Source organism: Embiotoca jacksoni, unplaced genomic scaffold (genome assembly GCF_022577435.1).
Source record: "Embiotoca jacksoni isolate LCO1_2020_lvr unplaced genomic scaffold, fEmbJac1.0.p SCAF_47, whole genome shotgun sequence".
NCBI classification, from domain to species: domain Eukaryota; kingdom Metazoa; phylum Chordata; class Actinopteri; family Embiotocidae; genus Embiotoca; species Embiotoca jacksoni.
Window position 1 is genome coordinate 2,717,762 of NW_027185400.1, and position 20,516 is coordinate 2,738,277.

At 44.6% G+C, this 20,516-nt stretch overlaps 1 protein-coding gene across 1 annotated transcript in view; it reads left to right on the plus strand.

Moving 5' to 3' along the window:
* Nucleotides 1-20,516, plus strand: part of svep1 (sushi, von Willebrand factor type A, EGF and pentraxin domain containing 1) — an 80,981-nt gene that overhangs the window by 28,313 nt on the left and 32,152 nt on the right. The window contains exons 4-9 of the mRNA XM_069169770.1: nt 10,381-10,539; nt 11,924-12,103; nt 14,268-14,447; nt 16,485-16,679; nt 19,553-19,671; nt 20,023-20,152. Coding sequence (XP_069025871.1) covers nt 10,381-10,539; nt 11,924-12,103; nt 14,268-14,447; nt 16,485-16,679; nt 19,553-19,671; nt 20,023-20,152 — 963 coding nt within the window. The remainder of the gene's footprint in view (nt 1-10,380; nt 10,540-11,923; nt 12,104-14,267; nt 14,448-16,484; nt 16,680-19,552; nt 19,672-20,022; nt 20,153-20,516) is intronic.

Sequence of the window (20,516 nt, forward strand, 5' to 3'; positions counted from 1 at the left end):
ACTCCAGTGTAAAGGAAGAACAGTCAAAAGGAAAACACAACAAAAAAATTCACACAGGACAAATGTTTTTTGAGAATGTTACACAACATTGGTTTTCACAGTTTTCTAACCTCTGTCATGCTAACACTTTCTTACACGTATACACATACGCACAGCTTTAACATATGCCACATTCAAGGATCTGACACATACCAGGCAATAGTGCAGCATCTGTTTATATCACTTGAGGCAGCACACTTACTGGATTGTCATAACACATTACACTACAGAGCTTATAAATCTTCCAAATCTTTAAATACAAACACTTCTGAAAGCAGCTTTAGTGCAGTAAATCTCAATGTGAATAAACAGCAATGATCTGATTCGGTGGTTGAAAGGCTTTGGAAATGGCACCAACATGTCACATACAGTACATGGAGGCCAATACTTGACACTGGCCTTCAGGTTTTGCTCAATTGTTTGTACTTCAGTATTTTCAGAAGTAAAATTTCTACCAGAGGAGAGAATTCGGGCGACTCTTCCAACGTGTTACATAAACGTTCACATAAAGACTCTCTATTTCCTCTTGCTGTATAAATCCTAATCCCCCACAGCATCACTAACCACAGCAGACTGTCTGCTTCTGTTCGTCCGTCCAAATCCTTGTTTCTCAATGTTTTTGTGGTGAGAACGAAAAGCCGAAGTTGCTCAACATGAGTTCTGGTTCAGTTTTTGGTTTAGTTATGAGGACGGTGCAAATGGCTGGGATTTCCTGAGGACAAGCATGGGAAGGTTTTTTTTTCGAGGGGTGGGGGGGTGCTCGAGTCCCACCGGCACCACAGACTTCCCCATTAATTGCTTTCACTGATTGAATGGAAGTTTAGGGTTGGGCTTCTTCTTTGGTGAGCAGAGACTGGAAAGAGGAGGAGAGGGAGAGAAATTCTTCAATTCTTTACCCCAGAGCCGTGCATCTTTTGTGGTGGGTGGACGGTTCGGTTCCAGGGAAGATCCGACTGGCCCTGCGCCATACGGGGGGGTGGGGGGGGGAACAAACGCAATCCCCAATTAATTCATGACAGCAATAAAAGTGATCTCGAATAATTAATATTTTGTCTTTTTACAACTTGGATTTTGTTTTTATAGTTTTTATGAGCCATCACAGTGCGACTCTCGGGATGGCGGTGAAACTCCAGCTTCACATCGTGAGCTTTTTTATTTATCGTGTAAAATATCTCAAAGTCTACTGCATGAATTGGCTCCAACTTTGGTAGAAACATTTGTGGTTCCTGGGCAACGTACGCCCACGACTCCAGTGATCCCCGACTTCTTCCTCCAGAACTACCATGAGGTGGACATCTGTGGCTTTCAGGGAACATTCTCAAAGTTATGTGCACACATTTTTCTCTCTGAATTATGGATAACTTTGACTGACTTTTTTTTTTTTTTTTTTATCTAACTCCAACGACTGGTCAATATTTGTCCAGTACTTTTGTTTAAATAGGGGAACCGTTCTTCAACTTGAGCGGTAGGAAAGGTCCCAAACGGCACCTCCAGTAGCAGAAAAGGTTTCCACATGGCACTTAAAGTGGTAGAAAATGTCCCGAGTGGCAAAAACCTTCTTAAATGGCACTTTAAGTAGCAGAAACGGTTCTAACTGGCACTCGTTGACATCTACCTGGTTGCCCGTTCACAGCATTTCTAAATGTCAAAGTACCGGTGATCTCCTAAAATCTTGAAATGACAGATAAGTCATTTTGCCAAATGTCGACCACATTGTCACCATGGTAACTATTTGCCGCACCACATTAACTGCCCATTCGTTCTGACTGCCAAACAGGAACCCTTCCCTTCCTCTTCCTTCCCCTCAGGTGCTTCAGAGTCTTTCATGTCATTAGGTGTTTGAAGTTCCTACTTTATTGCAGAGTGCATACATGAGTCTTTAAGTACAGTGTCGTGTTGAAATCCATATTAGTCCCTTCCTCCTTCCATGCCACATGTCGGAGGTGCGTTCCCCCTCTCTCCCCTCAATAAACAGAACATATAGGTCTGTAAAGGGCCTTAATTGATGCCTACTGCTGCCGTGTTTGTAGGTCAGGGATGGTGTAAAGCCGACCTGACTTGTGTTTTAGACTGAGGCCGCTCTGAGAGACGGAGATGAAGGAGGCTGAGAGGCTGTAAAACGGCCCTAATGGGACCGTCCTCCACAAGGAGCCGTGAAACAGGCCGAACCTCGCTGGGTCATTAACACTCCTCCTCCTCCTCCTCCTCCTCCGTCCATCCCTCCATCTTTCTCCCCATTTTATTTTGCCTCCTGCCTTCTGCTGCCGAGGTCTCTTAATAACCCCCCCGGCCTCCCCCTCCTCTCTCCGTCTTTCTGAGCCTCTCCAGCGACTGCACTGTGTCACCAGGTGCAGCAGATGTAAATTAGTCATTTACTGAGCGGTATTAAGCAGACAAACACCTCTTGTTCAATTCAGACACAAACATGACCGACAGTCATGTGTTCCTCACTGGTTTTGCCAGCTGTAGGACATTTATTCCATTAATTAATTTATCATTTAAAGAAAGAATTACTACTGTCAGACATTCACAAATACCACTCACAGCTTTTTTTTGATAGAGCAGCTAACTCAAGGTTTCCTGTGATTAAGATTTTCTTTATAAAACAAATTGTTTTAGACGATTTGGATTTATATGTGAGGAAAATAATCTGGTCTGCTTTGACTTTTTTGCTCTTCAACTATTCTAACGTTTCTTCCTCACATAATTAAAAGTGAAATATGTCTCCGTGGGACTTTAAGGTGGAACGAACGTCTCTTAAGTACTTTTCTCTCGTGTATTTTTCGAGGCCTTTGACCTGTTTTAAATCCAACATGTTTGTCCCTTTCTGTGACCCTCATCTGTCTCTGAATGTTCTCACTGACCCTCTTCAGCGCTGTCAGCTCCCACCTACTTCCTTACACTTTGTGTGTGTGTGTGTGTGTGTGTGTGTGTGTGTGTGTGTGTGTGTGTGTGTGTGTGTGTGTGAGCGTGTGCGTGTGCTCCGTCGAGGGTCACGGGCTGGAGGATGGAGGAAGTCATCTGTGTGGAAGAGAAGCATATGTCGCTCTTTGTTGTTTTTTTTACAACAATCAGCTCCTCGTGTCCATAAATACTCCAAATTTAACCCTTTTTTTCGATGTCATTCTGAAGCGTTTTTGTCTGGAGATTTCGTGGGATGGAAAGTTATCTTCAATCTGATGGTATCGTACATTTGTCAGTTTGTTTCTGCTGTTTATGCACACGAGCACACGAGAAACTCTCAATCCCAAACATGCCACACACACGAGATGGGCCTGTGTCCTGTCAGGGAGCTTCCCTGACCTCCGAACCCCCCGAGGACACGCTAACTCTGAGGCTACTGTGGGAGCGTCTGAGTGTGTGTGTGTGTGTGTGTGTGTGTGTGTGTGCATGGTGGTGCTGTGTTTATTGCACATGTACGTCTGCACGCAGGCCCAATAACACATCCTTCAAATCAGGGTCAGCGAGTGTGGAAGGCGCTGAGGAATTCTGAGCGACGGTGACGTGACAGTTGAAGAGGATCTGAAAACAGGCCGTCCTCTTTAAACATGTTAGTGTTAACATTCGGAGTGTTGTGCTATGTTGTCCTGAGTGTACTGAGATCATACCGCGGCCTTCTATCACAACATTTCTCAGCACACTGACATCTGTAATCAGGCACACCAGACCGGAGGCCGACCCGTGTTTGTACAGTTGTTCAGCGGTTGGCCTCGCTCTCCCAGTGATTCCCAGTGTTCCCGGAGTCTGTAATAAACGAGCAGCGGGACGGTCTCTCTGTCCTTGGGAATCCGTGAGGGATATCTAGCAATTGTGGTGAAGTTATTCTCCTTTAGGAATATGATTGAATAATAAGCAGGCGATGGAGCAGCCGCTCATCTTCCTCGGCTTCTTCTCCAAAAGACCGTCTCGCATGACATCGTAGAAGTTTCACATTCTTGGGGTGGGGGGAGGGAGGGTGTCTGCGAGGGTCTCCGTCTGCATGTAGGTGGACAGCTGTGCAGCCACATCATTCCAGATGCAGCGCAGACCAGACTTCAGTCAGGCTCTGGTGATGTGATTTAGAGCCCGTCAGGATGGGATTCCCAAGTTTCATCCTGTTTCAGGTGACCCGTGTATGAAGGTTGGAAAATTCCTGGCACCCGTCATTGTTTCGTAGCTCGGACACATCTGCACATCTTTGTTTATATGAGGGCTAGTAAAGAAACTCAACCAGGTGACAGCTGCCACCTGTGAAGTCTGAAACCTGCTGCAGGAATGTTCCTGCTTCACATTAAATAGCTGAAATTGTAGTTTTAGTGGAGCTGGACGGGTTCCAGTCGCTTCCTGAGGGACACTTTAGCAGGAAATGTTTTTTAGTGACCTTGTACTTGTCAGTTATTTTCTCTTGTTTGTATTGTTGATGCCGCGCTCACATCTGGTGCATCTTCGTGGACCTCACAGATTCGTCTACTTCGCAGTCACGAATCTTGAAACTTCCATTTTAATAAATCTGAATGAAACCGTGTGGCAGATGTTTGAGGTCTCTCGTCATCTCTTGTCACTGCACCGAATGGGGAGAGTCTCCAGCTGAATGTGGAGATGTGGTCTTCAGTCACTTTGCAGGTGTTTTAGTTGTGTTTTTAGTGTCTCGGCGTGTATCCTTCACATTCTGGATATCCAACCATTTAAAGGCTCTCTCGGTGGTCCAGAGGAATTCAGCAGGAGACGCACACGTTCTGCTGCCTCTGAGTAAATGTATATATCGACTGTGTTTACCTGAAATGAAATATCAAACCGAGGGACCCGCTCCCTCGTGTGCACGTCAAGGTCTCTGCGTGATTGCCCGTCTGGTCTTGCAGGCTAGACTATACATTTTAATTGTCCATTTCCATTATCTATTTTGGGAAGTCTCGGTTAAAAAGAGCGGAAAGTTTCCGTTGCGTGTGAATTTAAGGTCCAACTCAACAACATGTCCCGTATGAGAGGACGGAGACCACAAATGGCCTCCGTCCAGATCTGGCAGCTCATTTACAACATGGCAGGACTTCCTCTGTCCCAATTGTTTTGTCTTTGAAGATGACAGGCAGACAGAACTGGGTTACGGCATCTCAAAAGTTATAAAGTCGCAGGGATATTTGTTGCTTTTATTGGGGCCAACATTTATTTTTCCTGAATCCAAAGGTTAAGTGTACAAAGAAGAGTCCCCGGTGGTAGACGTCTTGTATTTCCAATTAAAGTTGACTGAATCACCCAAAAAAGACCAAATAATGCAAGAAGCCAGATATTGTTTAAATATTCTGAATAGAGTTTTTGTTCCAGTACCAGAATGAATCTTTTAGTTTCTTACTTTGAGAAGTATAAAGTTGTTTCTCTAAGAGCCTTTTTGTTATTTAAAAGAAACCAGACTGTTCATTTTTTGTGCCTCTGACAGCGATCAAACCCGTCATGTGTCGTCAGTTCTGTTCTCGATTGAATTTCTTCAAATTGAGTACAAACATCGTCTCGGTTCCTGAGGATGAACTGATTGAGGATGAACCTTTCTCAAAGGTCAAGGTCATGATGACCTCAAGTCCTCCCGTTGCTGTAAACTCGATATCTCAAGAACACTTTGAAGTCTTTTCTTCAAATTTCAGGAAAGAAACGTTCACTTCATCTCCGCAATCAACTAATCAGGTTTTGGTTGTCAAAAGTCAAAGGTCAAAGGTCATTGTTTACCCGCCTCCGTCCCATCGATCTGTCTCCTTCCCCTTGTGAATGCAACGTTCACCTTGACTCAATGATAAACTGAAAAGGCTGTTGTGGTCAGAGGTCAAAGGTCAAGATCACCGAGACGTCACATCTGTCCAACTCTTCTGAACTGTCTTCGTGCCGTCACTCGGTAACAGAAGGGACGTTGTGACCACGCTTCGTCTTTAATCTAATCCTGATTTTCCACCTTGAAGCTGCTGAATCTCTTCTGTGCTCTGTCGTCACATCCATATCTGAAGCTTTGTGTTCTATCAGTTTCAGATTTATTGTCTAAATTCCTTTAATGTTGTTAATAATTCAGTGCTAATGCCTGTGAACCGCGCTGACTCGGAAGATTTGTCTATTTTGAGCTCACAGATTCTTTTAAAGTGGATTTGTGAGGAAATATCAGATTTTTTTTAATGACAAATGATTTATATTCAAAAGCACACGTGGGAAGCAGCGAGTGTTCGAGCTCTGTGTGGATGTGTGTTTTCAAGCATGCGTTTTGTGGATTTGGTCGGATGCAGCAGAATATATCCGTCTCAGATGAAAACCTCTCCGTCTGCCTGCTTGTCATTGTGGCTGAAGGAGGCAGATGTTCTCGCTCTCCCTCTGGAGCTCCTTTCATCGTTTCCGTCCCGGTCTGTTTTTAGACACCCCCCCCCCCCCACACACACACACACACACACACACACCCCCACACCCACACCCACACCCCCACCCCCGAGACACAAGAGATTCTCGTGTGATAGTAACTTTGGCTCCCGGACCAGACGTGTCTGCCAGTTTCAATGACTTACTTCATATTAGCAGAGAGGACTTTAACAGATGAACTGGCCTGCGCTTGGTTTTGTCCTTTTCTTTTCTTTTCGACTTCCTATTTAATCCACAGAGAATGTATTTTGTTTTTTTTTACTATTATAAATGTCAGTGACAGCGAAGACAGCGAGCTCCCACATGAGCTGTAAGTCTGGTGTTCAGCAGAGCAGCAAACATTCAGTGAACATTACAGAAAACACATGGAAATAGTGCAAGATGGTGAATGGAGGATCGACTTAAATACGTTTATGTTTGCAGTATTCGTTTAGACTATATAGATTATTATATCTTTGAAAGGAGGCGGAGCAAACAGGTCAGGTTGATGAGTGAGACAGGAAGTCAGATACTTTGCAGGAATTATCAAAAGGAAACCTGCCTTGTTGGACAATGAGACATCTATTTTGATAACTGTTTATTTTTATTTCCTCACATTTCCTCACAAAGATTACCTTTTGTCCCGACTGTAGCACAATTAAGTACGAAAAATGTAGTTTCAAGATGACAGGAAATTCAGGAAGCTGACTTTTACCTGCTGATGTGATGTTCAGATTATTCAAATATTGATCTGACTTTAGATAAACAGCTTGTGATCACGGAGGCTCTGTCTGTCCTCCTTCAGGCCGTTACAGGGTACAGTAGTTCTCTTTGACCAGCTGCTGTCCGTCCCGTCCAGACGCAGCAGGATCTCTGTTTTATGGCGCTCTGACTGCTGACGGTCCTCTTCCTCTCTAAATGAAGGGTTCAGTTCGCAGCCATCGACAATAAGGAGATGGACCCAAAACGAGATGCTTGGCTGCTGTGTAATTCAGACCGGTGGTGGGTTCCAAACACAATTAGATCCAGCATGGGGTCTGTCGATTTTGGCTGAAGTCACGGAGCAGTGATACATTTCTAAAGAAGTTTTCTCCGTGTTCACCAATTTTAGATTCATGGCTGCCTTTTACTTCATCGTTTATCCCTTCCTGTTCATCTCTCCCCTCCTGCATCCCGATGCCTGGTCTGCTCTTTCTTTCACGATGTGTGTGTGTGTGTGTGTGTGTGTGTGTGTGTGTGTGTGTGTGTGTGTGTGTGTGTGTGTGTGTGTGTGTGATCATGCATCTGTCTGTGTACACTTCTACCTGCCAGCAGTGTGCATCCTGCCAGGAAGTGAAATTTTATATTTTGTAGATACAGAATTTCCACTGTGGAGCTCTGGGTGAATTATTATTCACATTAAAACTAACTAGGTTTCCTGTAAAGCTGAAATGAAGCTGTAAAACAGATTCCCGACGACTCGCACAGAGGGGACACTTTCAGCTGTCGTTGCGTCTTATGTAAGATTCCCTCCTCTGAGTTGAAGAGACGCCGGACGGAGGAGTTTCATCAGCTGCTTTTGTTATCAAATGAAAACAGCAGAGCGACTGAGACGCACACTGTCTGCACCAGGACAGGTATTCCACATGTTTTCTTTCTGTGTGTGTGTGTGTGTGTGTGTGTGTGTGTGTGTGTGTGTGTGTGTGTGTGTGTGTGTGTGTGTGTGTGTGTGTGTTTTTGATGTGGGTTACTGGGTGCGTTTTAGTGCCAGCAACCAGTGCCTGCTTTTACAGTCGGTTAACATCTCCTGGCTGACCTGCTGCAGCCGGAGGGGGGAGGTGGGGGAGGTGGGGGCAGGCCGAGCTGGCACCGGGTCAGCAGTGGAAATTCACACCTGGCCTCTGGCTCAGCGGCGAGTAAATGAGTTGTGAAGAATATCAGGACTGTGGATTCTCTGTTGCAGCTACAGTTCATACCGCTTGTAATTGCTGAATGTTGCTTTTTGACAGCTTACAAAACTGCAGACTTCTGAACTGCTCTCATTATAATCCGAAATAGCTCCTAATTAGTCTTTGCTGTGAACACTAAAGGGGTTTGAATCCCATCAGATATCCCATATGGATAAAAAAAAAAAAAAAAAAAAAAAAAAAGACCATTTATTAACAGTGTTTAAACGATGTGTGTGGGTGTGGATCGGCAGACTTTATGATTTTCTCATTTTAAAAACACGGCACCACATTAAACCGTCTGAAACTCGCGTCTCTGTGAAGCCTGTTTGGATTTGGAAACGCCTGCAGTCAATATTGTGGATTTGTTTTTCCAATTAATGCAAACAACATTTGGATTCGCTTAAAAAGACGGTGACGCGAGTAACAGTGAGCCAAACGGGAACGAAATGGCAACTGCTGTATATTAGAAAACTTATTTAATTTGGTACATATGTGAAATGATTTTGTCTGCGACAGACTGCAGCGACGGGAAATGACAAACAGAGAGCGAGCGCTGGATCTGACCTGAGGACGCAACACCTTAACAGCCACTGATAACAGGCCTGTCAATCAAACAGATAAGTTGAATAGGAGTCTATGAAGCCAGAGCCTTTTTTTGGAGCCAGCCCCTAGTGGCCCTCGGTGGTACTGCAGTTAGCAGCACTTCTGGATCGGCCTCCTTTTTCGGAGCTACGTCCACTTTCATACAGTCTGTGGATCAAACAAACACGAAGAAACTTCCACGTCTTACATGCTTCCTCAAAATGAAAGTCTGACTGGAAAATTGGTGAGATTATGTAGAAAATAATTTTGTTCTCACGTTACGCGTGTTTGAACATTCATGCTGAGTCATTATAGACACTTAAAACGAGTTTATTTGTTAACCAGTAATTCCTGAGAGTGTTTTCTTAACTGAGATCTATTTGACGATTAAACAGTCATCAAAGATATTACGTCTGTAATGTGTTTGAGAAGCTTCCTTCCCAGTAGTTTAGACACGTAGCAACAAAACACGAAGGAACTGATGAAGGTTTTTTTCCCATCAAAGTGCACCAGTAATCACAGTGAATTATGGGAGTTACCAGCTTGTGTGAAACTGCCCGTGTAACAGCTGATAAGGCCTGTTGTCCCTCGTGTGATTACATAATGCAAATAATCATTATCTGATTTCTTTGAAAATAATTTAAAGTCGTCAATCTCATGAGATCATTGGGTATAAGTGAGTTAGATGCAGATCACTGAAAAACGTCCAGTGAATGACATCATCGATCAGGTAATCTGTGATTTATCAACAATCCCCTGTGAAAGCGACTTTGAACCCTCAATATGATGGATTCATTCGTTCATTTTCACTCCCCTGCAACGCCGCTGATGCACTAACTCTTTTCTTCAGGATGACGGATGGCGAATGAAAGAATGCTGGACGACCTCCACGTGACCTCTTGCTCCTTCAGTTTTACAGCGTTTCCTCCGATCCGCCTCAGGTGGCGCTAATAGGAAACACACTCCCGTGTGTGTGTGTGTGTGTGTGTGTGTGTGTGTGTGTGTCTGTGTGTGTGTGTGCGTGTGTGCGTGCGTGCAGGTGATCTAAAGGGGTTTTCTGATGCAGCCCATGTGTGCTTACATGCAGCACATCAACGGTTTTAGATGCCCATAAACTTTTCTTTGATTGTTGCTTTCTGTGCCAATAAACAGCTCTTGGAATAATTAAGATGCCGAACTGAAGAAGTTAACTCGTCTTTTTTTTTTCTTACCTAGCCAGTGAGATCATTTTGTCATATTTGCCACTTTTTCCGCCACTACATGTCCAGACATGAATATGATCAAAGTCTCCTCATAAATCTGCAAAGCTGTTTTTTCAGTTCCAGTCACGAAGCTTTTTTATTTTCAGCTGAATTTTTTTGTTTTACACATTACGTCCATCTTCCAGTTTTTGAAAACCAGCTGTCTCTCCCTGTGCGGAGCATCACATGTATTTATCCTGATGGAAATGTGGGATTGGTTTTCTAACTGCAGTGTCTCTCCTCGACAGCGTGTCCACCCGGCACCTATAAACCGGAGGGAACTCCAGGAGGTCTGAGCACCTGCCTGCCGTGCCCCGACTCACAGCACACCTCAGCGCCGGGCAGCACCTCCCTCGACGACTGCGTCTGCAAGCCGGGCTATCAGCCAGTCGGCATGACCTGCCAGGGTAGGAGGAGCTTATCTGTTACCTGCGCTGTCGGATAGATGCAAACTACACCGATGGTTTCACCCCTCAGGAGCTGCTGTTTGCTTTTGCAGAAAAATGATGTGACACCTTCGTTGAAGAAAGCGACTCAGTCTGTGTTCACTTCATTACAGATTTTACATCTTATTTTTTGCTCTAATCACTGAGTCACACAAACAGTTTCTGCTGCAACGGAGAATATTTGCCAGACTTTTTTGGGGCTTTACAAATGGTGTGTTTGAACTTAGCAGTTCGCTGAGAGCTGCCTCCACATCCTAACATGGAAGAGCATCTAGCCAGTGTTGAGAGCCTGAGTTTGGAGTGTACCTTGTGGGCTCCTGTAGAAACATGGCGGTGCAGCATGGTGGAGGAGGACCCAGACTTCATGTATATATTAAGGCCTCATTCTATAAGCTAACAAAAACAAAACAACAGCAATTTTTATTTTCAGGTGATTATAAACTCATGAAAACACAATCATGAATATTATATTTTATTTCTGCAAATAGATGTCCCTAAATCCTATGAACTGGACCTTTAAGATGATTTGAAACTCCACTGTGACCACAAAAAAAGTTTCATCAAAAAACAGCATGTGGTCCCAAATCTCCTCGAGTGATGTAATTAAGTCTAACAAAAATACTCTTAAGAAAATTGCCTCATAGCAACGTGCTCTTCTTCTTTTCTTTGTTGTTTAATGGCGGTTGGCAGACAGCTTTTAGGTGCATTACCGCCACCTTCTGATGGGAGTAAGGCATTACAAGCTCATGAAAGCTCCTTTCCTCAGCTCCTTTCCTCCTCAGCTCCTTTCCTCAGCTCCTTTCTCAGCTCCTTTCCTCAGCTCCTTTCCTCAGCCCTCCCGTTCCTTGAAGGATGTGATTCCCACACTGCTCTTCATCTGAACACAGTGTTGTCCATGAATCACCGGTTCACCGTTGCTCTCTCTTCCTCCCTCTGTGCAAATTGGAGAATAAAGTTTGACAGCCTGTAATTTTCTGCTATCATGCTTTCTTATTCTTTTCTTCTTTTTTTTTCTTTCTTTTTTTTGTCAGGAACATTAACTTTCCATTGTGAACCCAGTCAGACTTTCCTACCAGCAGCTTTTCTGTGTGTGTGTGTGTGTGTGTGTGTGTGTGTGTGTGTGTGTGTGTGTGTGTGTGTGTGTGTCATATTGTGTTAGTTTGTTTGTTAAAGAAATTTACTGTTTTTTTCTCTTCTCTTCTCTTCTCTTCTCTTCTCTTCTCTTCTCTTCTCTTCTCTTCTCTTCTCTTCTCTTCTCTTCTCTTCTTCTTCTTCTTCTTCTTCTTCTTCTTCTCCTTCTTCTCCTCCCTTCTTCTCCTTCCTCCTCCTCCTCCTCCTCTTCCAGTGGTATACTGTCCAGCACTGTCTCCTCCAGAAAATGGCTTCTTCATCCAGAACGTATGTAACAACCACTTTGACGCGGCGTGCGGCGTGCGCTGCCAGCCGGGTTTTGACCTCCAGGGAACGAGCATCCAGCTGTGCCAGGCCGACGGGTCCTGGTCCGGGACACCGGCCAGCTGCAGAGGTGAGCTGGAGGCCTTGTGTCTGATGTTAAAATGAAAATCAGCACTGTTGGAAGTGTTCTCGTATTTCTTTCTGATGACTTTCTGATGAAACTTTTTCTTATTGCAGAATGGTTTGGCAGCTCATCAACTTGTATTCAAAACATAGTGAAACTTCCCTTCATAGTTTGACAAAAAAAACAAAAGATGTAAAAACTGAGAAGCAGGAAATGTTCCAGTTTTCGAAATTGCAACTATATAATTTTTGTTTGATTTTCTTCACTAAATTAGCTTAAATTATTAACTAATATACGTGGTCAAAGCAAGAGACTTTCAATAAATATTTTTTTTTGCCAACCAGCAGTCTCCATTATAATTTGTTTTAAATGTTTCCTCCAGTCTTTGGGAGGCTCTGAACGGCTGCCATCACCTGTTTTCTCTCCAAAGAAAAAAAATCACCTGACAAAAAGAAAACAGCGCAGCTAAAATGTATTTGGTTGGGAAAGTAAGAAGCTTCTTGATTATTCAGCTCCTTCAGGACACGACTGCTGTGTTGTTGATCATATTACATGTGTTATGTTAGTCTGTCCGGCCCAGATGGAGCCAATTACCTCAAAAATGTGAAGTGACTTTCTGTATACCGCTTCAGATTTTCATATTTGTCATAGTCATAACTCGCACAATGTTTCTCTGTAGTTATTACCCTTAAACACACACTGCTGATAGATGGCAGCTGGTTCCTCCACGTCTCATGATTCCCTCATTAAACTACGGAGGCACCTTCATCTAAGCGTTTCTCTGATGTCTGCGTCTTCGTAAACATTTACTGAATCTACTTAACATTAAGAATATGAGATGATCTGCTGCAGTGTGTGTGTGTGTGTGTGTGTGTGTGTGTGTGTGTGTGTGTGTGTGTGTGTGTGTGTGTGTGTGTGTGTGTGTGTGTGTGTGCGTGTGTGTGCGTGCGCGCGCTGCCATGTAAAGACTTCTCGCCACGGATTGACATCATATGTGTTTAGACTGAATGGGAGAATCAACATTTACAGGGAGAGTCTACCGCTCGTTGCCAGGCCAGATGTGGAGAGGAGGAAAGGAAATATGGGAAGGAAGGAGAGGAAGGATGGAGATGAAGGATGGAGAGGAAGGATGGAGAGGAAGGAAGGAAGGAAGGAAGAATGGAAGAATGGAAGGATGGAGAGGAAGGAAGGAGAGGAAGAAGAGGAAAGAAGGAAAGAAGGAGAGGAAAGAAGGAAGGAGAGGAAAGAAGGAGAGGGAGGAAAGAGAGGATGGAGAGGAAGGAAGGAGAGGAAGGAAGGAAGGAAGGATGGATGGAGAGGAAAGATGTAAGGAAGGAAGGAGAAGAAGGAAGAAGAGGAAGGATGGAGAGGAAGGAAGGAGATTATCAAGAGATGAATGAGGACTTTGCCAGTTTTTAGGAGAAAGGCAGCAACAGTGTGACTCACAGAAATACCAAGACACTGAATATTGGAGGGTGTGTGTTGGAGATTTATGGCGTGTGGCTTTGGGTATATATTTTGGAAGTGTGTGTGCATATGTCTGCTTGTACGTGTTCCTCTCCGTCATACTGTAGGACCTCCCAGCTGGTTTCAGCCCTGAGGGAGGGGGTCTCCTCTCAGCCGGGTGTCTATGGGTGGCAATGACAAATAACACACTACACATCCTTTTTGTAGACTTCAGCATAACTCAGAACAGACACACACACACACACACACACACACACACACACACACACACACACACACACACACACACACACACACACACACACACACACACAAGGATTTATTTCTTTTTTGTTTCATAGGGACTTTCACGCTTTGAGTTTAAATGATAGGCCCCCAGTTAGAGATGATATAGTGCTGAACATTCCTGCACTTTATTGCTGCTCTTTCTTCTTCTTGTGATTTAGATATGGTACCTGTGTTTATCAGTGACGTCTTAGTTTCAGCATCGACAAATCATTACCAACAAAATACTATATATAAATATAATAATGATAAAAAGAAGTAGGTTTCCCTTCTGTCAGGATATTTTTTTAGAAAAGTGAAATCAAATAAATGGAAGTTAAAAGATAACAATACAACACCTGTTTCCAGTTAAATCTGATTTCTGTCTGTTTTTCTGCGTTGGGTTGTGGTGTTTTATTCTTTTTTCCTGACGTTGCAGTGCGCTCCTGCCCGCCGCTCTCCAAGCCCCCGCACGGCTTCCTGAGGTGCGGCGGCGACGGCGCCTCCTACAAGGCCGAGTGTCAGGTGGGCTGTGAGCGAGGCTACAGATTAGAGGGGGAGTCCAGACTCACCTGCCAGGCCAACTCCCAGTGGAGTGGACCCCAACCTCGGTGTGTGGGTAAGCCTTCCCTCCACTGCCGAGCACAGCGTCACGCCGGGCGGACAAACGCCCACACGTCCTGCTTCATTCAACGCTCTTCGGTTTCCTATTTCTTTTCCAGTAGCACATTTTTAGTGATTTCAGTGACATTTCTGACCTTAAAATGAAACATGAGAACAAATGAAAGCATTAAAAAGCTACTGCAGCCAGTTGTTATGATTGCACTGAGAAAATACAACAAAAGTTCTGATGTGGCACAAATTGTCCGCTTGACCTCCTGAGTGAGGTGGATCAGCTTTGTTGGTCAAAGGTCAAAGGTCACCGTGACCGAACGTAACACGTTTGTGGCCAAAATACGGGATTTATTTGTTGACATTTCACACAAAAGTCTTAAAAGGATAAAATAGTGAAGTGAAGACATTTTATACATCCAAAAGGTTCGCAAGCATCGTCTGCTGTCAATCATCTTTACTGGTCGAACACGTGAACACATAAACGGATTCCTTCAAAGTCTTCACGACATATATTATGTAGGATGTTGCACAATTCCTTATTTTGCAATATTAGTTTTATTCAAGTGATATAAACTATCAACTGACAGGTGAAGCACGACGTACAATACAACAACACATCCTCCCTCCGTGAGCATAAAAATGCTCAGCTGTTCAGTATGTCTTCTTTTTGGCTATAAACTCTTTAATAGTGAATTTATATCAAGTCTCTAAGAAATTCATAAATAAAATATATGTTGGCTGATATCTTGCTCCAAGAGAATTCATCTATCTCAATTTACAGTCAAAGTGGAGTCAAATTAGATTTCAGTTCTGGTTAGTTCTTCAATTTGCATTATTTTCACAGACAGATTTTTATTATGATAAATCTCTGCAGCTGTAATCTCATACTGTTTGTTTTTGCTCACTGAAACGTGTCCGGCTGACAAAACTGAAAGATTATTCATCAAATGACCGACCCCTAAAATAACATATGATCCGGGGATTTTCTCTGTAAAATCATGTGGTTTTTACAACACGTATGTAAACTCACACACGCACAGCGGTCAAACACACGGTGTGTGTTTTCCTCTGCATCATCCAGCGGAAGATACATCTGCTCTCTCAGAGCGGAGCCACATATACACAACACATGCACACAGACGTTACCCACACACTTCACAACTGATAGTTAAGTTAAAATAGTTGCACACACTCACGCCCGCCGCAGAGCGCTTCCAGGTCAGGCAGGAAAGAAGGGGGACAGTGTGAGAGCGTACGGCCACAAACCTCCGGCCTCTGACTCGCTTCCAGGCAACCGGCGAGCAGCTATTTAAAACAGCCGCTTCCGGAAAACTCTCCCCGTTCATCAGCGACTGCCGTCTCTGCTCCGCGCTGACCGAGCTTCAGCTTGTTTGTTTGAGCATCTCGTCGTTTCTTCTCCGACCCAGCTCGGAGGCCTCGGCGGACCGCGGCGCAGCTGAGCGGTTTGTTTTAGTGTTTGTTTGCTCTGCGGTGAAAGAGGATCTCCTCGGACGCCCGAGAGGATGCTGACATTTGAGAGTTGTTTTTTTTTCATCTGATTGAAATCTCCCTCGCCGAGTAGAGTTTTCCCTTTTTATAGCTCCTGCAGCGTGAGCCAATGAAACGCGAGATTGAGAGCGATCTAGCCATCATCATGTAAAAAGCCACGCTTGCTGGCTGACCCCAAAAATGCATAAGAGGCCAGCAGCGAACGAGTCCTGCGGCTCCGGAGCTTTCTTAGGTTGATTTCTGACCAAATGTTTGTTGTTTTCGTGACACACACCAACTGAGGATAGCTTTATTGTTGGCATTTATAGTGGAACCAGCTCAGAGTACCATTTTATCACTTGGGAAACACGCTTCTCATCCTCCAAGCTGATATTTTTTTATCTTCTGAATTAAAATGGGAACTTTTTCGACTTCTTTTGAAGAAGAAACAACTAAACACCCTCGATGTCAGACCCTTTTAATCTGCGAGATACAAACGAAGCTTCATCTTTCATCAGATCGATAATCTGCCTCTCACTCTTTCCCCCCCCAGAGGTGCGGTGTCCCCCCATCACCGCCCTGAAGAACATCGTGCTGTCGCCCCCTGCCTGCGGGAAGAGGGCGGTGTCGCCGGGCTTCATTTGCCTGCTCACTTGTCGTCAGGGTTACAGTCTCCAGGGAAACAGGAAGGCAGTGTGCCTGGGCTCTGGAAACTGGACTGCTAATGTCCATAAAGCTGTCTGTGCAGGTAATGCACCGTGTGTGTGTGTGTGTGTGTGTGTGTGTGCGTGTGTGTGTGTGTGTGTGTGCGTGTGCTTCCTCCCTCAATCGATCTCTTCTCCCCTGCAGTACTGAGGTCAGAGGTCGTTGCTGTAGAAGCTGTAAATTGGCTGTCTGGTTGTAACGAGGATGTGAAATGTGCCGAGGTCAGCGCTCTCGGCTCGGGTAGGCGGAGTCAGGTTAGGGCTTGATGTTTTTTTCCACCAATTACTTTGCTGATGTGTTTGGAGCAGGTATACACACAGGAATAGTTTGACATTTTGGGAAATCCACTTTCCAAGAGTCAGAAATTTCTCATGTGTGCACTTAATGCTGCATGAAGCTCGAACTAAAAGGTGGTTTGATTTTCATGAAGACCAAAATTAGCGAGTAACAGTCGGCCTATCTCTGTCCAAAATTCAGAAAGACGCTAACAAAGACCTCCAAAGCCCAGTGAGTAACATTTTATACCAAAGATACACAAATTCACACCCGTTGAAATGTACACAACATAAGATTCAAAATGACTCATAAATTCATCAACTGATACGAGTATCTCAGACTATCCTCTTCCTGATTGGTATTTATGGTCTCGTTTGGGCTGTGCAGATCATTTTACAGGGTTGGAACGGGGGTTCATTTGTCACGTTGTTAAGGGAGTGCAGAAGACACAGAATATGTGGAAGATATAAAAAGAAAGCAGCAGCAGGAAACTTGGAGGGAGACTTTTTTTCCGCCGTGCTTTGTGAAAGGTGAGAGCGGCGCTAACCCCGTTTCTTCTCAGACAGCAGACCTCGGGTCACTAACTCAAACCATCCCACGTCCAAGCTCTCATGTCGTGCCCCCCCCCTCCCCCCCCCCCACACACACACACTCCGGCTGGGCTCTGGAGATCATTATAATGGACTGCAAGCGCTCCAGATGCCTCGCAGGTGAAACAGGTGGTGCAGTGCAGCTCTCCCTCCCCCCTCCTCCTCCTCCTCCTCCTCTTCCTCCCGCCCTCGAATGTCCTCAATCCCCTCGTTTTTTTTCCCTCATGGAGAAAGTTCGCTAATGAAGGAGCTGCTGTCGTTAAGGAGAGGAAGAGGTGCCATAAAGATGGAAATGAACAGAGAGGTGTAGCAGACCGGGAGGATGAGTCATCTGGAGGTGTTTTATAACGGTACGGCAGACGGAAGATGAGCTTTTCTGATCCCGTCGGGGAGAAACGGGTCGAAGGAAGGTGAAAGAAGAGGAGGTATTAAAAAAAAAAAAGAAAAAGAAAATGCAGATGAGACGGAAAAAATAAAAAGAGGGAAGGCTGCAGTTATGAGGAGATCAAGAAATAAATCAATTAAGAAAGCTTCTGGCACCCGTGAAGTGAAATGAAGATGAATGAGGCCGACTGGAGCCGAGCATGTTGGTGTTGAGCAGACACAGATGCCTGAGTGGATCGGTCATCGAGTCCAGATGGGAGCAGCTCTCTTACACAACGCAACAGGCATGACTGCCGCCGATCGCTGGGAGATCCAACTCCCAGCTTCAACTCGTTCACTGCAGAATCGAACTGAACTGAACTGAACTGAACTGAGCTGAACTGAGCTGAACTGAATTTTAGCTTCTCACCGTTCCAACACGCGCTGATGAAATGTTAGATCTGATGTTTGTGGAGGTTCCAGCAGCTCAAACAGGTGGATTGATGAAGATTTCATAGAAGATGAGCTCGAACGTTTCCTACTGGAACAAACAGAGGTTTGACTGTGATGCTCAAGTCACTTTTAATCCCAGTTTAGCTGCAGCTGAGACCCGGCGGACACGTTACTGATTCTCTACCTGGCAGTGAGTCCATCAACATCTGGTTTGATTTTAATGAACACGTTCAAACCAACACCAGCTTTAGTCTGATAGACAGGACGTCTCCTGATGATGCAACAGTGTCCTTGAGATGCTCAGTCTTCATACATGTTATGAACCGCTCTGAGTTTTAGGATTCTCCGTCCGAGCTGGTGGAGTTCCTGTTTGGCTGTAGGTACGTCTTCAAACCCAACACAACAACTCTGGCAAACCTTTTCTCCGAGGTCTGCAGGTTTCCTGGAATTGTTTATCCCCCAAAAACCATCATCAGCTTCAAACAAGAATCCAGCAGTCTCAAACTTTACGTACTGATTAAGTCGTCCTTTCTAACCACAAAGATCTCCCACGTTTATCTCTCTGTGCAGGTGGATGGCACACTGCCTCAAAACCAGAACATATTACAGGCAGCAAACATGCACGGGGGTTGTTTTATTCTTCTGTCAATCCACGTCACTCTCCTCAACCTCGTCCAGTTGAAGGCTCAGAAACCTAAAACGTGTGCAGTTAATAAAAACATTAGAAATGAACACAAGCAACTATTGAGGTAAATCTTTTCCAGCATCAAAGATGCATTAATCTTTGCCGCTCAGTTTGATTGTCAGAACCAAAACTGTTCACAGGTTGAGAGTGAAGCTTCAGATTATCGTACCGAAGCTGCACACCGTTTCATTTCAGAATGATTCATGTCATTTCTGTCGTCTGTACTGGAGCATTAATGAGTTTCACAACACTGGACTTCAGTTTGTAATTTAGATTTACGTTTCAGTGACAACTGGACAACGTGTATTTTATCCAGCAGGATATCCTGTTCGACATGTTTTCCCATATTTCCAATGTTTCTCTTCCCCTCTGATGTTGAACTACTGCATGCGGAGACATGAGGGACATCTACAGATCTCTCTAATGATCGATAATGAGAGTGAGACGTGTTGTGATTGAAGAGGTCAGGGGTCAGATGACATCACGCCCTCCCCCGGTAATAACCGTGTGACGGAGGAACATCTCTGATCTACTTCTGTGTGTCTCCAGATGCGGAGCCGCCGTGGCTGCCGTGCCCCGACGACATCGTCGCCGAGACGGATGAGCGCCGCGGCACCGCCAACATCAGCTGGAACATCCCGACCGCCACCGACAACTCCAAAGAAGAGGTCGGATACTTCAAACAAATCGCATCAAACAAGATGTTTTCCTTTTTTTTTCTATATGCGACTTAATTTTTAAAATATGTTGTTAATTTCATGTAAAGAATTTATCATGATACAATATATGAAGGAAAACTCCCTCTTGTGTCCAACTGGAAGCTGTAATTTATGAGATGTGCTGCAGATCACTGATTTACTGCTCAGTAGTTTCATTAAATTATCAGTTACAAGTAAATTTCTCCTCCGATATTCATCGAGTCTTCAGTGTGCAAAACAAAAGCGGGAGAAACGAGTGATGTCGTTGCTCTTCGCTGTAATCCTCCTGAGTCTCTTCTTCTCGGTGTGTTTCCGCTGCAGGTGGCGGTGCAGGTGAAGCCGGTCTACAGTCCTCCCCAGCTGCTCCCCATCGGGAGGGAAAGCATCACCTACGTCGCGACCGACCGCACCGGGAACCAGGCCAACTGCTCCTTCACCGTCACCGTCATCGGTGAGCATCGCAGCTGAACGTGGGACGCTGGTTCACGTTTCAGGGAGAGGGTGGGGAAGGTTTCAGTCACAGCGGCACCTGGTTTTTATTTCATTTTATTTGACTCCTCCTCTCCTTTTTTTTCTTTTTTTTTTAAGAGTGAAATAAAACAAAGACAAAAACATACCTTTGAGATGTTAGTGTCCCACCAGTGTCAAGCAAAGAATAGTACATAATCTTTTGAAATATGTTTTGATTTAATGAATATTTTACAAACAGTGGCTTGAAAGAATTAAAATCATCAAAGATTTCTCATCTGACTGAGACCAGATAATAACCAGTGGACACATGAAGTCTGTTTTAGATGAAACGTGTGTTTTCTCCA